The sequence below is a fragment of the Haplochromis burtoni genome, unplaced genomic scaffold, assembly GCF_018398535.1.
Source record: "Haplochromis burtoni strain Fernald_Lab_line unplaced genomic scaffold, NCSU_Asbu1 Contig_292, whole genome shotgun sequence".
NCBI lineage: Eukaryota > Metazoa > Chordata > Actinopteri > Cichliformes > Cichlidae > Haplochromis > Haplochromis burtoni.
In genome coordinates this window covers 112,931-132,408 of record NW_024582653.1, presented here as the reverse complement: position 1 = coordinate 132,408, position 19,478 = coordinate 112,931, and the positions used below count along the sequence as shown (strand labels likewise).

Here is a 19,478-nt window from a genome sequence, read left to right as displayed (position 1 = left end):
GGGGGTATTAAGGTTTTGGGGCACATGGTGTTAATATTTCCCTTTATTGTTGCTGTTTTCGTGTGTTTAATTAATCTAAAACATAAAAATAGAAGGCCTTTAGTTTAATCATGTTGACTGATAGCAGTAAGTGATGTCTGTCTCTGTATTATGAATGTATATGCATAGCCCTCTGAAGGCACTTGGATTTTATCATTATGCAAAAGGTGTCTTTGGCTTTACACCAGAAGAAGCTGTGATGACTGCTGAGAATAACAGTTCTATTTTATTAGGAGGTTGGAGACGTGCCAGTGATGTAAGCTGTGACCAAAGAAACTGGTATCTGCCCTGCTGTCCCCATAGTTTTTCATCTCCGCTCACTCATTCACTGCATTCTTGCTTTTTACTTTCTGGCTAGTTACCGAATAAAAGGAACTAAATGGACGTAGCGTTTTGTGGGAGAAACGTTTCGTCACTCATCTAAGTCACTTCTTCAGTCTCAGCTGACTGCAGGTTTCCCCAATCTTATAAACAGTACATTTGCATAATGACTGAACCTGAAGGAACAATGAGCTGGGAGGTCAGTTCCTTAATCTTAATTATGCAAATTCTCATGACCATTGATCAACAACCACTGACCAAAACCCACTGATCAAAGCTCACTGATCAATGGCCATGAGTACCATTCACAGAGAGTTGGGGAATGGCTGCAATCACAGCATTGTAAGATGGCGAAAGATGTACCCTTTAGCACAACACAGAAGAGCTGCCTCGTCAGGCCAGGACTCTGCAGTCTATTTACACCTACAGGCCAGTTGACGCTGTTTCAAGGATGAGGATGTACACATCCTGGACAGGGAGGAACGCTGGTTTGAGCGTGGAGTCAAGGAGGCCATTTACGTGAAAAGGGAAAGACCATCTCTGAATCAAGGAGGGGGCCTGAGAGCTGAATTTTCTTATCGTTTACCTGAGTTCAAGTTTGCAACCCCCCATTCATCTTGCCTGAGACACCTTTGTTCTGGCCCCGTGGAGGAGGCCGCAAACGCCGACGCAGAAGATCCGACGTTCTGGTTCGACTGAGATGGTGCACTAACAGACCACCGCTCTCCAGTTTATTACAGGCTATTGTGCAGTTTCTGGAGACCAAGCAGTGCGAATTTCGGACACGGATCTCATTCCAGTGAGAGATGCGGGATTGCTGCGTGATCTTCCTCACAGAAACCTGGCTATCGGACTCCGCCATACAACTACCGGGGTTCCGGGCAGCGCATTGGTCACAGGAGCAAACTGAGAAAGGCAGAGGCGGTGGTGTGTGCATCAACAACAGCTGATGTGACTGTCCCAACGTGCACCCGGTTAACTCCTTCTGCTCACTGGACCTGGAGTACCTGATGATTAAGTGCTGGCCATTCTGGCTACAGAGAGCATTTACAGCAGTCATTATTATGGCTGTTTACATCCCCCCACAAGCCGACACTGATCGAACAAGCAGAGAACTGTACAGCGCGATTAGCAGTAAGGAAACCGCACACCCAGAGGCGGCGTTTATACTGTTGGTCGGACCAATCAAAGTCCATGTTGTGGGACTGTTTTGATAACGCGGACTGGGGAATGTTTCACATGGCTGCTGACGACATCAATGAGGACACAAACTCAGTCTACGGATTTATCAGAAAATGCGTGGAAGATGTCGTCCCACCCAGAACAGTTAAAAGTCTACCCAAATCAAAAACCGTGGATTAAGAGTGATGTTTGCACTGCACTGGCGGCAGGGAACACTGCTTTTGCCTCCGCAAACACATCGGACTACAAACACGCAAATTACCAACTCATTAAAGCAGCCAAATGGGAGTACAGGGACAAAGTGGAACAGCAATTTCACAATCGTGGGAGAATGTGCCAGGGACTAAACACATTCACAGACTAAAGAGGGGAAAATCAGCACACCACGGCCTCTGTGTGAGGATCTAAACGTATTCTACGCTAGATTCGACACAGCGAACACCACGAGACCGGACAGTGTACGCATCGGTGGGGAGAGAGCGGAGGGAACACACACAGCAAGGGGCCACCTCTGCAAAACATTATTTGTAAAAATGAAATATTCACTCATCCCTGTTCTCTCTGCATTAAATTATCCCAAGATCAAGTTGGTTCATAAAAATGTGATATTAAAAAAAACATTTTTAGAAATGTAGAGGACATACACTCATTGTAATATGTGAAGATGCGAACATTGCCCTTTCCACTGGTCTACTTGCAGTACCTCACATGAAAAACCAAAGGCTGCATGGCAATGGCATACTTTACCTCTCTAAAGTCCTGCTCAAAGTGACGCAACTGTAGGCACTGCTCCAGTTTCAGATGGTGTTTGCTCCAGAACTGTTCAAAGGCATTTTCTGTCTCATCTAGCTGGGCCAAAAGCCTAAAACACAGATTACAAATGTAATGAGAATTGGTACATAATTGCTCAAAATACATAACAATATACAGTGTGCATGACATCTATAAAGGAGTCTTTGTTGTTTGTTACCTTTCCACAGTAGTTTGGTTTTCCATCTCATCAGGGTTGAGTTCATGATCCTCTGACTTGGCTGACTGATCTTTTATACAACTATACAAGGTGGTGCCTTGCTTCACAGCTAGCCTCAGTTCATCCTGATTCACAGAAACAGAAGCATTAATATCACAGAACATTAATATCATAGAGAAACTTTTGTAAATCTGTGCAAGTTCCTATTTCAGCAGAAATATCCAAGTACATGTAGTAGATGATTAAAGACATCTACACTTTTGCATTTAAAACTGATATTTGAAGTAGGTCAAGTCAGTCACGTAGAATATTCCAAGGCTGGAGCCTATCCCAGCTGTCTTAGAGCGAGAGGCAGAGTACAGCCTAGACAGGTCGCCAGTCTGTTGCAGGGCTAACAGCAAATTGCACTCACATTTACTCCTGCATTCACACTTACGGGCAATTTAGTGTTTCCAGTTAACCTAACCCCACTAACTGCATGTCTTTGGACTGTGGGAGGAAGCCGGAGAACCCGGGAGAACATGCAAACTCCACACAGAAAGACCATGGCGTGATGGTGGAATTGAACTCAAGACTTTCTTGCTGTGAGGCACCAGTGCTAACCAGATATACTAGTGTAAAAATACTTGCTTTGTCTCATGTTAATATGTGTGTGTGTGTCCTAGCATATTTAATGCACCACATTACCTTGAGATTATTGTGTTTGTCGGTGTGTGCTGTAAGGAGGTCTTTGGTGCACTGAACGTCATTGGGCAGCTCTGTCTCTGCTAGGTCTGTTCCGAACTTCTGTAACATCTGGGCTGTGGTTTTCACTGTCATGGCAAAATTTTCTATGGCCTATGGAAACAGACTCACATGTTACTCTGCAATGTCCTCTAATCTAGCTCACCATACAGGGAGTGCAGAATTATTAGGCAAATGAGTATTTTGTCCACATCATCCTCTTCATGCATGTTGTCTTACTCCAAGCTGTATAGGCTCGAAAGCCTACTACCAATTAAGCATATTAGGTGATGTGCATCTCTGTAATGAGAAGGGGTGTGGTCTAATGACATCAACACCCTATATCAGGTGTGCATAATTATTAGGCAACTTCCTTTCCTTTGGCAAAATGGGTCAAAAGAAGGACTTGACAGGCTCAGAAAAGTCAAAAATAGTGAGATATCTTGCAGAGGGATGCAGCAGTCTCAAAATTGCAAAGCTTCTGAAGCGTGATCATCGAACAATCAAGCGTTTCATTCAAAATAGTCAACAGGGTCGCAAGAAGCGTGTGGAAAAACCAAGGCGCAAAATAACTGCCCATGAACTGAGAAAAGTCAAGCGTGCAGCTGCCAAGATGCCACTTGCCACCAGTTTGGCCATATTTCAGAGCTGCAACATCACTGGAGTGCCCAAAAGCACAAGGTGTGCAATACTCAGAGACATGGCCAAGGTAAGAAAGGCTGAAAGACGACCACCACTGAACAAGACACACAAGCTGAAACGTCAAGACTGGGCCAAGAAATATCTCAAGACTGTTTTTCTAAGGTTTTATGGACTGATGAAATGAGAGTGAGTCTTGATGGGCCAGATGGATGGGCCCGTGGCTGGATTGGTAAAGGGCAGAGAGCTCCAGTCCGACTCAGACGCCAGCAAGGTGGAGGTGGAGTACTGGTTTGGGCTGGTATCATCAAAGATGAGCTTGTGGGGCCTTTTCGGGTTGAGGATGGAGTCAAGCTCAACTCCCAGTCCTACTGCCAGTTTCTGGAAGACACCTTCTTCAAGCAGTGGTACAGGAAGAAGTCTGCATCCTTCAAGAAAAACATGATTTTCATGCAGGACAATGCTCCATCACACGCGTCCAAGTACTCCACAGCGTGGCTGGCAAGAAAGGGTATAAAAGAAGAAAAACTAATGACATGGCCTCCTTGTTCACCTGATCTGAACCCCATTGAGAACCTGTGGTCCATCATCAAATGTGAGATTTACAAGGAGGGAAAACAGTACACCTCTCTGAACAGTGTCTGGGAGGCTGTGGTTGCTGCTGCACGCAATGTTGATGGTGAACAGATCAAAACACTGACAGAATCCATGGATGGCAGGCTTTTGAGTGTCCTTGCAAAGAAAGGTGGCTATATTGGTCGCTGATTTGTTTTTGTTTTGTTTTTGAATGTCAGAAATGTATATTTGTGAATGTGGAGATGTTATATTGGTTTCACTGGTAAAAATAAATAATTGAAATGGGTATATATTTGTTTTTTGTTAAGTTGCCTAATAATTATGCACAGTAATAGTCACCTGCACACACAGATATCCCCCTAAAATAGCTAAAACTAAAAACAATAAAACTATTCCAAAAACATTCAGCTTTGATATTAATGAGTTTTTTGGGTTCATTGAGAACATGGTTGTTGTTCAATAATAAAATTATTCCTCAAAAATACAACTTGCCTAATAATTCTGCACTCCCTGTACACCTGCTATAATGTCAAATCTGGTATTGAATGCTACAGTAAGTCAGTGCTCACTGTTCGGTGGTGTATCCACTGACTGTGACAGTATTCCAGGTTTCCTCCTAACTCTCGGGTCAGCTGGCTTTTATCCACATAGCCATGTAGGTCAGACAGCGAGTTCAGCATCACGATCTGCAAACACAGTGCATTGCTTTACGTGCTCCATTATTATTAAGTAAAATTGGTAGAACAACTTCTCATAGTCAATGTTGTTGCAAGATGGGAAGCGTTGCCTGGTAAGTTACTAAATAGGAAATCAAACATTTTGGTTTACAAGACATACACTTTGTACCTTTCAAAACTTTGCTTTGAAAGGCACCATATAAGTAAGGGGTTATTGTTTTTATTACTACATTTGCATACACAATTTTTAAAAATGAGATGCATTTGTAGATGTTGACTTGAAAATAAGTATCAAAATTTGTATTCATGAATAATTTATTTATCTTGTTTAGCTAAAACCTAAGATCTATGATGAAACGATTTCCCTCACAAAAAATAAATGCAATTTTCCTGTTGTGTGATTTTCCTGTCAAAGCAGCCATTCTTCCTTTCCTACCAAACCTCTTTGCTCACTGTTGCTCAGTCCCTCAAAAATGTGACACAGTGTTTATCTTAACAAAACAGTGGATTGAGGAAGACCTGGTTATGTTACACAACTCTGACAACTGATCCACTGTGTCTGTCTTTGTCAGTATTTTATATCTTTTTGATACCACTGACATGCCCATCAAAGGATAAAAAGCTATAGTTATGTTTAACACCTACAAAAGAGACATAACATCTCTCAGCAAGCTTGGAGTCCTCCAGGAAACACTGGAGAAAGTGGCCAGGGAGAGGAAAGTGTAGTTTTCCTGATAGATGGATGGAGTTATGGTTGGATGGTTGGATGGATGGATGGATGGATGGGTGGGTGGTGCATGCTTGATGCTTTTCTTACTTTGCTATTGAAATGTTAGGTTTAATTGTGCTGTGATAAAAAAAAAAAATCACACCTTATGCAATTTAAGGAATTGTTCTATGGAAAAAAAATCCCTCGTGGTGTTAAAGCATAGCATCTCTGTGTGTTTGGATGACATGTTTTCTCTTTCAGTATATCAAAAAAGCTAACTATTATCATGGGGAATACTTTTTGTCTCTCTTTTAGGTGTCTGTTTCAGAACCATACCCTGGCTCAGAATAAAACACCTGCATGCTTACCGGTACCTTCATTTTGAAGTCATCCTTGTGTAGTTTGATCCCAATATCTGCTATATGCTTCTGGAAGAACCTGGATGGCCTCAGCACCAACACCAACTGAAGATTTCCTGGGAATGCCCCCTGGAAAATATAACAAATGAACTTAAAATAAGATATTGCATCTTTTCATTCTCATGGTTATCTGTAAGTTGCTTGTAACAAGCTAAAATATATTCTTCTGGTATAAAACTATTGCAGGTCATAATTAGTTTGTTACAGAAGCATGTTGTGAAAGATCTGCCCATTTTAGTTCAAGCTCACTGAGCCTGATAGTAAAAATGGTGTTTAAAATAGGAAGGAGTGAAGAGATTTATTCTAGAGGCACTCTTGCTGTGATATAGGTGTGTACTACAAGCCATTGCATTGAAATTGATTGTTAAATGAGGAATTCTACAATGAATGTGTTTGTGATCCATCCATTGCTCTGGTACAATGTGACGGTAAGGGCCCAAAAGAAAATGAGGCTTTCACAGGGTTGTTACACCTGTGTAGGAAACATAAAGAGTTAAAAGAAACATTTTAAAAAGGTCCTTGTATATATTTCTATGGTGATTTAAGTATCTCACTGAACTTACAGCGATCCTGGATAGAGAGGCCTTTACTGAGCTCCATTTGTCCTTCCGCCGGTCGATGATGATAATGAAGCCAATGCTTGCAGCATCCAGGCTGGAGAGAGGAGGAAAACAATTTAAAGTTATAGGCCATGCTAATCAAATTCCCAAAGGTTTCAGGCTCCGGAAAATACAGAACTCAAGAATTGTCCACATTTCAAGGAATACACAATTAGTACACCACTAAGCATAATTTCCAGAAAGCCTTATGATATTACTGTTGAGATGAAGCAGTGAAGACGTTTAAGCACCCAGGATCAAATGTGATCCTGTGGGGATAGTTTTGAATCAAATGGAATTTTATCTTTATGATCTTTCTCGTTATTAGTTTTAATTGTGTGTGAGTATACATACCTGGGGATGCTGGTCAGGTAAGTAACTACATTGAGGAAATCTTCCTCTGGCACTTCGCTAAAGCCTGAGCACTCTGGGAAAGTGATGATGGGGGCACCATCTTTCCCTCGCCCTCCTATAGCACAGAAAAAATAAACCCAAATCAATAACTGCAGTAACTGTATTGCAAGACATTTTATCATTTGATAACTTAAAGGATTCCCTTTAAGTTTAAATGCGGACATCTGTAAAACCTCCATCACAGCTGTATGAAATTGTGTTTCATTTAAGATATCTGAAATGAAAGTTAAGACACCATTTAAATCAGAATATATGAAATTGTTTTGTTTTCCCAGTAGGAATCGTATTACAGGCACCCAGATGAAATTAGCGACATGGGGAATGGGCAATGACTTTTGGGAATGTGGTTCTACTAAATGTAAAATGGTAGAGGAACACCCCAACTCTAACACCTCAGTACTATGTTTGTTCCTTTAGGCTCTCAATTAAAGTTAAACTACATTGTGTTCTTAGTATATGTCCAACCATAACATTTTATTTACACTTCTCACAGATTTGGTTTTACTGTTTTCACTCTTTTTGTCTTCATTGCCAACTGTAAGAAGACCAAACTGTTCAATGAGTCAAGTATAAGACCTCAGGGTAGTCTTATACTTGACTCATGAATTACTGGTCCTTGCTGTGGATGAGGCTGTGTGCTTCAGTCTTCTTGAGATTTGAATGTGGCTTGTATTGTGAAAAAAGTGCTTTGAGTAGTCAGTAAGACTAGAAAGCACAATATAACTATGAATTAATGTTCTTCATGTCACATTTCACTACAGCGGATAACCCTCTAGTGTCATTGTTCAATGTCTGCAACACTTTGTAGATGTACCTGAAATAAACACCATTAAACCATAATCTAAATAATGTTTCAAGATTTGAAAGAAATTATTGAACTCAAACCATGATTATTTCATAAACTTAAACTGGCTAATGTAAATGCTAAGCAAAACACAAGTCTAAAAATACCAGTCGTATGTTCAAACTTGTTTGTTCTCATTGTTAATTCTGTCTCGTAATCAAGGCTTTTGTGGCTTACTATATTTGATCATCAGTATGCTTTACCTTTGCAGATCTATAAAAGGGCCCTACAAGGAGCCAGTGTGCAACCAGTAGTCTTGACACTTCTAGTTGCAGATACAGATTGGAAAAATCCAATACTTGCACATCTCTCGAAATGTCACTAGATGGTGAGCATGAGCCATAAATCTGCTGGCTTGACAAATAAAACATTGCTACGGCATGCTACTTGAGAAAAAAACTAACAGTGTTTGTAATGCTAAAAGTTACAGACATTCATACAGACATTAAAGGGCTGTGCATAACCTTGAATCAGCACATCTGAGGATATTTTTGTTGGTTTAGAATTTTGTCTGACCAGCATCTCTCAACCACAAACATGTAACTAACTTGCTGAGAATGGAAAGTTTATACTCAACACGTTGCAGGAGGGGAAGAAAGTGGGAGTCATGGTCTGACATCTGTGATACTGGCATTTAAAAAACATCTGTTAGGCAAGGCAGGTAAGTGCTGCAGTGTTATTAGTTAAATCCCAAAACATTATGAGATGTTATAGAACCCATATTTCCCACAAAGGAGAACCAACCAAAACAGAGCTCCAGTAGTGTAAATTAAATTAAAATGACTCAAATAATGCTTTATGTCTGCCAGATATAGTCATATCAACTTTCTGAAACTTGTAGAAAGAAGGAAACACTATTTTGAAAACCTTTTACACTCCACAAAAATATACATTTTCCTCTCTAAGAACATAAAAGACTCTGTTAATTCTCCCTAATAAAGTTACTGCCGTAAAAGTAAGTGAAATGTGCATGTTTCCAATTTCCTGCTTGCAACTCCTTGCCTGCTGCTAGTAGTGCAAAGGTCATCTAACCCAGAAAAAGTGACGGGTTTTACACTGACCACTCAGTGATGTGTTTCCCCTTTACTTTTTAAGGAGAATCAAAAGAAAGCAACAAATCCTGCAGCTGTCCATGAGGGAAAACAAAATCATAAAAACTCTAAGAAAAGAGGCATGAAATTGTTTGGTATACTTCCTAACTGGTCTCTGGCAAAAGGAAACCCTCACTGGTTCCAGTTCATGTATATATAAAATGTGTATACAGAGAGACAAAAATAGCAAACCAAATGATCATAGCGTTTAAACCTGGATCCTACTGAGAAGGCACACACACTCACAGTAGGCACACACATGTGGTGAGGACTATGAACCAGACTTGTGTTACCCTTATGTAATTCTAAAGGCAAGTAATGCTGAGAGAGGAACTTTTGGAAACAGTTATTTTGGCTGTTTGGTGAGACGACTGAGAGAAGGAATGAGAGGCATCCCTGGAGAACCACACAGACTGCTGTGTCACCACTAACAGCACATCTGGAAAAGTCTGAGGGCACCAAGTGTGAATGCTGGGATGCTAAAAGCAATGCTCCACCAGCTCCATGCTAGTTAATAACTGGTCGCATTGGCTTATCATTGTGAGCTATGATGTGCAAATACATGTAGTGAACCACCTACGCATTACACCTACAGAATCTGATTGGCCATGCAAACCTATGCCAAGAAGCTTCTGGTGGCAGTTTTTGTGCTGATGCTAATACCAGAGGAGGTTCGAATCTTTGCATTTACTGAATTTAGGATGTCTGTGACTTTTTCACACTATGTATCTCTGTAACACTTCTCTGTAGATTAATATGGTCCACCACTTCATGGGTGAGTTATTATGACTTCTAAAAGCTTTTGGTGAGCTCTTTAGAACAACTCTTGTTAATTATTTCATAAGAGTTTGTAACAGCAGACTGCACAACTAGGTGTTTGTGCCAATTAGACTAAAAAAAACAAAGAAAAAGAATTGAATTCAATATTTTAAAGGTATGGCATATTACTTTTAGTGTAACTCATTTTAAGAGTTGCTCATCCACTAATGTTCTCCTCATCAATAGTCTCAGCAACAAAGTTCAAATCCATACTTCCTCAAATGAAAAGCTTTTCAATAACACAAAGAAACAAAGAAACATATAGCACTTAAATGTTTTAAGGCTTCAAATTGAACTTTAAGTTGCTGTAAAAAATGTTCAAATATTTTTTTAAGAAATCAAAAAGCAAACAAAATGCTTATGTTTTCTCATGTTTCTTATGTCACGTATGGAGCTCTCAGTTTAAAAGGTGATACAACATTAATGTGTATATTACATTTTAGAATTTGAAAGTGTCTGGTGGTCTACTCATTCTTGGTTTTTTATTGGCTCGAGTTTTTACACAATTCTTTGTGCTATGACTTTATCTTTATTGCAGCCAATTTCCCTGAGATGTTATTATCTGAAGCCTATAAAGAACTGGAGGAAGCAGTTCCCTGGAAGATGTGTGTTGGATGAAATCTTGAATTAATAAATCAGTATTACACAACATGTTATGTGCAGCTCAGTTGTAGCATTGCTAGCACAATTTTACTTACTTAAAATTAATTTTATATCAAATTAATTAATATTTATTAAAATGGACCCTAAAAACAAAACAGACAAAAATGACTATTCTATACTAGCAGATAACTCCGGAATAAAGATTTCCAGTCATGTCATAAATTGCAAGATGAGGAGCTAAATACAGACTTCCATGTAAATTGAATAAAAAAAGGCAAGCCTTTAGTTTGACTGATCAAAAGCTTAACCACAAAATAGATAGGCAACAGGCAGGAAGAGACTGGTAGGTCAGCTGGTAGAGAAAAGAGTGCTGCGAAGTCAGGACAAAAGGGAAATCAGGGAGCTGGATACAGAAGAGTCAGGAGATGCAGGTCAAAGTAATCAAGGACAACAAGACAGGTAGTGGGGCAGTAAAGCTGGAGACAAATAACTACCATAATAAAAACAGGAAGTAACAACAATAACGAAACAGTGAAATGGAAAATATAGGCAAAATTAACTCTATTTAAAGCTCAGGATGCCTAAAAACAAACAGAGAACATCTTAAATAAGGAATTCAAATGCCAACTTAAGCACAACATAAAAAACCCCAGAGATCATAGCATCCACTATCTTTGACCAAGCTCCATTTTGTGTGTTTGCAAGAAAGCAGATACTTGCACCTAGATGCCAGGACAGAATATAATAATACTGTTAAATAAGAGAATACGGTTTCAGTGCCATAGCAAATTTGAAAATGCCAAATGAACTTTCAAAAGCCCCAAATCCCCAGGGGGAATTAAAAGAAAACCCAAAACATGTGGACAGGAAGATCTGTGTATGTATAAACCTCCAGTGAACTGCTGTGTTTTGTGGAATTAAATGAATCATGATTACATATCACTCCAGCAGATTTCCTCTTTTTTTAAAACATCAACAAATAGAATCAGTGAGCAAGTCATATTATCCGTTTGCTTGTGATTTCCTCGGTGAAGAATAAAAAGTCATGAGAGAGTGAAGCAGCTGAGTTACACATGAAGTCCTTTCTTCTGGCACTTGCATAACTTGTGATACAAAACACAAAAATAGAACATCAGCTAAAAAACTGCTGAGAATGTTTTTGGGGTTTTTTGAAATATCAAAATCATTAAAATCAATTTGGGTTCAAAGCTTTAGTTACAGTAAGCATGACGGCACAGGGAGAAGTGGTACTGTAACAGGATGTCAGGGGTAAAAAATGAAAAAGGCTTTAATTAGTGCTCCATGTTACATAATGGCCATAAAAGACTAAATATGTGCAATGTTTTTCTCTTAAACTTACGGAACTGTGGATTTAATGTAGCTAGTAATGATAATGGTGTGATTATTAATGTTTCTGTTATGGTACTATAGCAGTATTCATGAGTTAACAGATACTCTGTCCTGTGTTTGCTACTTTTGTTGTGTCTCCTGTTTTTCCTTGTTTGTCTCCTTTTAACAGCTCATTTGTTGTCCCACCCAGAGTTTTGTTTCAATACCTCCGCCTAACATGAACTTCAGGTATGGAATGAGGGCAAATAGAACATTGCAGGTTACTTACCAGATAGCGAGGCAAACTGGCGGTGAAGCTGCTCTATGATGTCTACGGCCAGCAGGGGCCTGATGTCCTGCTGCATGATCTCATCTGAAAGGAGGCAAAAAACAGTAAATTATCCATGGATCTATTTTGAAAAGACATTACAGATATCATATATCATATATCAGCTCCATATGATATAAAACTATATTATACTACAATATAAAATCAAAAAGGCCACACATAGGACCAGTTGATCATTTAATCGGAGATCAAAGAAAACAGGCTAGAGTGCAGCACACAAAATGACATTAGAGTATAAAGTTATAAAGTTATAAAGCTATGAAGTAGCTATTTCATGGAGCACTGCAGAAAACCACAGTAAGATTTGGATGTCTGGTAGCGTAGTTGCAACGTCTGGTAGCCGTTGCAACTACCAACTGTGACATGAGTTTGACAATAGCAAGGGCTAACTCACGTAAGCGCTCTGCAATTAGAGAATTACAATGGTGAGACCTGACAGGCTTGGCTAGCAAGCAGTTCTTTACCACTCTTGAGCACCTGAAGCTTCTCAGTAATCCTCTGAATAGACAGGCACCTAGCTCCATTTGTAATTCTTTGGTGATGTGGAATGGAAGCAGGCAACTAGAAACAATACAAGGAAAATACATCTATGCCATGCAGAGTCTGATTAACCAGGTTTTCATGATGCATTATGAATACTTCAGGAGTCTCCAATGTAAGTCGCAGAACAATTTAATGGGTATTTGTACCAATGAGAAATAGGGAAAGCAGACATTTCTACAGGTAGATATTATCACTCCAGTCCTGAATCTGTCATCTTACTGAAATAATTTTCATCTTCAAACACACTGTGAGCCACGTTCAACCATTTCATTGTCATGGTCCTGGGCCATGTTGGCCCAGTATTCTTAGTTTTCATGTATTTTTGTATTTTGTTCCTTATTTAGGCCATGTTTCCTGAGTTGCCCTGTTGTGTTGTTCCCTAAGTGTTTTCCCTTCGTGACTCTTACCCCCTGTGTGCCCCTCTGTGTAGTCATGAGCCCTTGTCTCTCTTTGTGTTTATTCCATGTTTCCCCCAGCCTGTTATGTCTGTGTTCTCCCCGTGCTCTCTCTCCTCCTGTCTGAACCTCTGTACTTCCTGTTTTACTTTGCCCGTCTCCCGCCAGTGTGGTGTTCACTCCTGCCGTGTCTTGTTATGATTATCAGTGTCACCTGTGTTCCCCGTGTGCTCCCACTTCCCTCGTTAACCCTCTGTGTATTTATGTCTGCGTCTCCCTCAGTTCTGTGTCGCGTTCTCCCTCATGCTGTGTGTGATTCCCCTGTGTTCCTTGGTGAGCTTTGTTAGTTTTTCCCAGTTTAGTTTTGTATTTCCTGTCATCCTTTGTCAGCAATAAAGCTGCTTTTTGAGTTCATCCCCTGAGTCTGTGAGTTTTGCGATTGGGTCCTCATCCTGCCTGCCACACAGCGATCCATGACATTCATCCAGACAAGTTGCTTTCTGAGTTTAACTGCAGATACAGGTATGCATAATAAGGAAGTAAAAAGTAAACAAAACAGATACCACAGAAAGGCCTTGAGGCCAACAACAGATTTCACTCATTAATATAAAAAGTACAGTCCCTAGGTTGGACACTTTGTGACCTTACCTACAGAAGAGAGGTAAGCACGTATCAATATACGCACACATTTTTTCATAAAACATCAGTATATACCTCTGAACTTGAAGCACAAAAATCCTCTGATATGTTTTAAAGTTGAAAAATCTAAAGACATTGTTTTATAGAGAAAATTGATTGCAGGTAGCATAAACATTATTGGCCATTTCAAAGGTCAGCAGAATCAGTCAGGGGTTCAGAGACTAATAAGAAAGTATCTGTCTGCATTCATTTAGGAAAAAACAGACAAAATGGGGGCAGGAAGGTGTTATAATATAATTTGACACTGTTTTGTTTGATTTTTGTTATTTGATTTTCCGTATCTTTGACAATCTTCTCTACCTGTTGGATTTGTTAGGACGTGTAAGTGGAAAGGGGCATTGCTGCTGTACTCCAAATTCAATTTACAATAAAAACTGAATCAAAGCAGTTTACTGTTTAAGCTGACTGCCCTAAACTGGTGCTGGCTGAATGCTCAAACATGGGCCTTAGGCTACTGAGCTATTTTCCCATACATTTCTGTTAGTACACCAGTATTATTGCTGATGTGAACCTAAAAACGTTTCACATAAAATATGCAAACTCAAAGAGAACTTGAATGATTTTTTACCAACAACTCAAGAAAAGAAAAGTGGATCTTGAGTAGAAAAAGTAGAACTTTTCTCACAAATTACGCATCAAGTGACTTTTCGCCAACAAAGGTTTCCAGTAGCTAAAATGTACCAGCCAAGTGTATATTTACCAGTGATGTAAAATTGTCCCTTTGTGTAACATTTTATTGTATTTAGAATTAAGATAATATATGTTGTGATGAATCAAAAAGAGCCAAGAATTAATCAGTTCGAGCCAAAATAGAATATGCAACTCTACTGAACATCTTTGCTATGAAATAGACTTAAAAGTCCATATTTTTGTGGTCTCTATACAGTAGGAGCTTTGTGTGATCTGCAGTTCAAAGCAATTGTTATTTATCTTATTTTGGGTTTTGGTTGAGTTCCTCAGTCTGAAACAAGCCATTTTAACATTTCATATCTTAACCCAACTGTCTTTTAATTAGCAGCCCCTCACAAAGGCTTAAAGAGTATGTGGGTGGGTCTTTTGTTCTCTCAGCCAGAGCTACAGTATGTGTTTGAGATGACCATATTAGGGATTCGTCATACAAATGTGATCCATATGCTTTGTATTATTATACGGTTTTTACTTTACAATATAAAGTACTTTGAGGCAGCTGCTGTTGTGATTTTGCACTATATGAATAAAACTGAATAGAATTCAGATGAATAAAGATTCAAACATAGAAGCAAAGCATTTAAAGCAATCTGAAGCCTTATAATTTAGACCAGCATTAATATGATCAAACAGCAGTGGAACAGTAATTATATGACAGACAAAAGCATACATGGCAGAACACATAATAATAGGCTGACTTTAGGGACCTTTATCTCCATTTTTCTTTGCACATCACATGTTCATCCTAAGCAGCCAGTTCTAAAGCTATCCATTTCTGACTGCTGTTCATATGACATTTATAAGGAACTGGAACAAAGCATTCTTAGACGAGGCTTTAAGGATATGTATTCCTGCTCTGGTTTAATGTTTATTATGGTTCTCCTGCAGGGTAAAGCTCTAAGTGCACTGTGCAGTGAACAAGCCTTTCTCTGTTACAGAGAATAAAGACATGCATTTACACTGACTGCACTTTATTACTCTGAAACATGCTTGGGTAGGTCTTGTGCTAGTGGGAGTGGGGACAGAAGCAGAAGAGCATAACAGCTGGTAGTGGACGCTAATGGAGGCATCATCAATGTACCTCTGTTGTTACTATCTGATTCTACTGCCACACCAAGGATATTAAAAATTCAGCTTCTGTTACAGACGAGTGCATCCTGAAATGTTTTATAAGATTTTGTTGATTTTGCTAAGAACACACAACAATGTCTTCTTAAAACAAAACCTTGTCTTCGGAGTATCTAATATTTGCTATACTTGTGCAACTTGTGCAAACTGCTCTGGCTACATAAAACTAAACACTGTGTACTATCAATCCATCACTGTGACAAGTGTCTATTCTAAAACATTTTATAAAACAAACATCCAATGCAAACTTTTGCCCTGTGGTAAATTTAATATAGTGGTTGCACTGTTTAATATCATTTTAAATAAAAAAACAAAGTTTTCAAGATCAGGTTAATTTTTTTAAAAAAGTATAGGAAATTTTGTCTAAGAACATTCAGAACAGTAGTGTTATACAATCAGATCCAGGTCAGGCACCCGACGAGGGAGACTGTTCTGTATTGTTGGAACATCAAAGTAGAAAGGAGTGGTGAAGACAGATGTGATGCATGACCACTTCAAGGCTCGACAGAAAAGTGCTGTTTTTAGAAACTGAAGCAGTCCTGAGGAGACAAAGGGTACGTGCAGGAGGAACTCCTATAAGGACGCAATGAACTCTAATGGCACCAGTGAAATTCTTAATTTGGGAGATTAAGCTTGGACAACAACACGCAGGAACTAACAAAGTTTTCTGTAGATATGTTGAACTACTACAATTAAATGGTTCACTAGCATCTGTTTCTATGTTGGGCAGCAGCTCCTGTTCAATATGGCCAAAATTATAGCCCCATGAGGAAAGCTGCAAACCTTACAGCCCTACTTCAAAGGGTGGGACATTTTTTCAGTTTGACAAAGTCCTCATTGCGCCAGCAGCAAGTTAACAAAATATATTGTCAGTGCTCTGATGGAGATCAGATGGTGTTAGCAGTGTGCAAACAACAAGGCATATTCCAAGCAATTTTGATTTTTGGTTATATCTACGCTCCCCTTTTACATCTAGTCCCACTGGTGCATGTAATAGATGTAGTATTTATTGTACTTTTTTCTTCTGTGTATGTAAGAACACAGTAAAGGTACAGTGACATCAGCGTCTTGTTCAACAAAACCAGGATAAAGGATATGACACCAAAGTCCTGAGGTTGGCAGACTGAACATGAACCATAATCAATGTAAGAAAGTACTGGAGTTATAATTTGAGCTGGCATAATGATCAAACCAAAACCTGTGTTTAAAGGATGGACGTTGCCTATTCATTTGAAAAATTAGCTTTTTAAACTGTAATGGGCTACCAACTAATTGTAACTACTACCAACTATTGTTGTTGTGGAGCTTAATGGGGACTATAATGTAGAAAATGAGCATAATGTTTTGTTCTCTATGAAGTGAAACTAGGGACTGATCTCATAACTCACCGGGAAAGTATTTACTGAGGGCATGGATCATGTTGTGTATTTTGGGTTATAACAGGACCCGTAGCGGTCATGCCCAGAGGCATTATGGGAAACCAGCTTTAGGCTGTCGCTCGGGCTAGCTCCATGTTAAGTTATGCCGTTATAATAAATACCTCAAGTTACGTCGTGGTCCGAGTATCATTGTTATACTAGTAACCCGGAGTGAAGATATAACAGATCACAGGACCTGTTTTTTCCGTAGACTTTCTTTTGCAAACAAACTGAGTCGCCCCCTGCTGGCCTGTAGAAGAACGCAGCTCCAAAGCACTTCTGTACTGAACTCACTGTTTTTTAAGCTATCTCCACTTTTCATATACAGTCTATGGATAAAACATCCATTTATTTTCCTAACCCCTCATCCAGTTCCAGGTCATCATGAGCACTGCACATGTCACTAGTAAATCCCACTGCTAGCTAAAATGTTTTAGAAATATTTCCCCATTCCAAGCAGTATTTTTTCGTAAGATCCCCTGACTATGCACTTTTGTTTGGTCAGCTATGGTCACACAGACCCAGAGGTCTTACCAAAGCAGGAAAAGACAAGCTTGACTTTGTCTGGAAAGGACTTGTCCAGTGTAATTCATGTCATTAAAGCCTTGATTACAGACAAAATGGCTTCTGTCCACTAACATATCTAAACTATGTTAAATGTTAACAATTCTTGTTAAAATACCAAAAAGACATGAAAGTGATCACAGCACTGAGTGAAGGAGTTTCAGTGTACCCAAAAGGTGGCCAGTAATTTCTCACACAGCCACAAAAATATGGAGCCAACACTATCACACACTGCTAGAATATACACACCTAGGCTGTGACCCTAATCCATCTGCTCTGAAAGGGATTAAACAGCATGCTCTCACACATTGTCACCACAGTCATGTGTGTTTCGTTTTGCACACTCCATGTTGTGTGCTGTTATGTTCGCCTTTTTTATGATTAATGCGTTGGGCTGCCTAATAATAATGAACCACCTCTTTGCTAGATTCCCAGGAGGAATCTATGAGGATATTCACATTTCTTCTTTCTATATCCATTACAGATCTTAAAGATCAGTACAGCTTAGCACAGCTGTTTAGTGACTCTGCTCCTATCTTTCAGAAACAAAGGACTAGAGTACCTATGGATAGCCAAATATAGTCATTAATATTTTGATACTGGCCTGAGACTTGGGAATCAAACCCACCTTTTAGCACCTGTTTCATAAATGTATGTTGTAATGGACAAACTGAATATACTAACTTTCCAAAATGTCTTTAGAATAACTACACCACCTTTTAATAATTATTAGTTCAAAAGAATCAGACTGAGGAGATTCTAATTCTTCAGGCTTTGTTTTTTAATAATGTCTACATTACTGTAGAATACTGTTGTTTTAGGAACTTTAGATTCTTTTCCATTGTGCATTTACCAGGAAGGTGTCTGAAAAGTAACACCAAACTGTCAGAGTCACAAAAACTATCTTCTTCAATAAAAAAAAGCAGTTCTGCTCCGACCTCAATCGAGTCCTGTCCTCAAGATCATTGATTGTCCAGAGTCAACATTAAGAGAGAGGAGATGCATAAAAGCATTAAAATTATCTTGGAATAAGCTGCATGCCAAAGTAGTAAGGAGAAGTGGTGTTTTAAAGGCATTAATGTGGATTTAGTTGTATATTTCTCTTTATTCTTTCAAATTGATTAAGTCTTGTGTTTCGCTTGTGTTTAGCCTTCCTGCATGTGCTTTCTTAAGTTGCAGTGTGTAGTGCCAGCCTCGCCACAGTCAGTTTATAAAATAATCTAGTGTGTGTGCAGCTTGTTTTTGGTATTTCTTAGAACTCACCAGGAATTTTTTTTTCTGTTATGTTCCTCCACTCTCTTTGATTTTCCTGTGAGCTTACAGCACCATGGAGCCCTGGAATTGCAGCTGTCAGTGTTCCAGGTAAAACCACTTTGTAGCTTCTCTAATCTTAAAATAAAATGCCTTAAGCATTAGCACTTTTTTGGCATCACTGAACCTATGATTTACAGAAAAGAATGTTTTTTCTGAAAAGCTACAGGGTCTATTCTCCAAATGTTAGGTTTATATTGTTGATTGTCATTTATGCTTAGAAATATTTACTCATATATGCTTAGAGTTTTATCATCAATGTCATGTTGGTAGAGGTTTGATCCTTAGCAGTCTGTGGAGACTCTGTGTGCCTCCCAGAGCACTCTGGCATGCACACACGTCTTAAGGTCAGGAGAGAGGTTATATCTGCTCTTACTGATTTATGGTATAGGAGGACACCTACTCTGTATCTGGTTAAGTATAAGAGCCT

The 19,478-nt window shown here is 39.2% G+C and overlaps 1 protein-coding gene across 7 annotated transcripts in view; it reads right to left on the bottom strand.

Moving 5' to 3' along the window:
* mcf2l2 (MCF.2 cell line derived transforming sequence-like 2) overlaps positions 1 to 19,478 on the bottom strand; it is a 106,776-nt gene that overhangs the window by 69,061 nt on the left and 18,237 nt on the right. For 5 of the 7 annotated variants that reach the window (XM_005940451.2, XM_005940452.3, XM_005940449.3 and 2 more), the window contains exons 2-9: positions 12,244 to 12,327; positions 7,209 to 7,323; positions 6,819 to 6,909; positions 6,205 to 6,324; positions 5,020 to 5,136; positions 3,200 to 3,349; positions 2,513 to 2,637; positions 2,290 to 2,404 (exon numbers count right to left, since the gene is read on the bottom strand). In XM_005940451.2, coding sequence (XP_005940513.1) covers positions 2,290 to 2,404; positions 2,513 to 2,637; positions 3,200 to 3,349; positions 5,020 to 5,136; positions 6,205 to 6,324; positions 6,819 to 6,909; positions 7,209 to 7,323; positions 12,244 to 12,327 — 917 coding nt within the window. Of the gene's footprint in view, positions 1 to 2,289; positions 2,405 to 2,512; positions 2,638 to 3,199; positions 3,408 to 4,967; positions 5,137 to 6,204; positions 6,325 to 6,818; positions 6,910 to 7,208; positions 7,324 to 12,243; positions 12,328 to 19,478 lie in introns of those variants that run through there. The other 2 variants (XM_005940450.3, XM_042227956.1) reach the window with 2 other exon arrangements.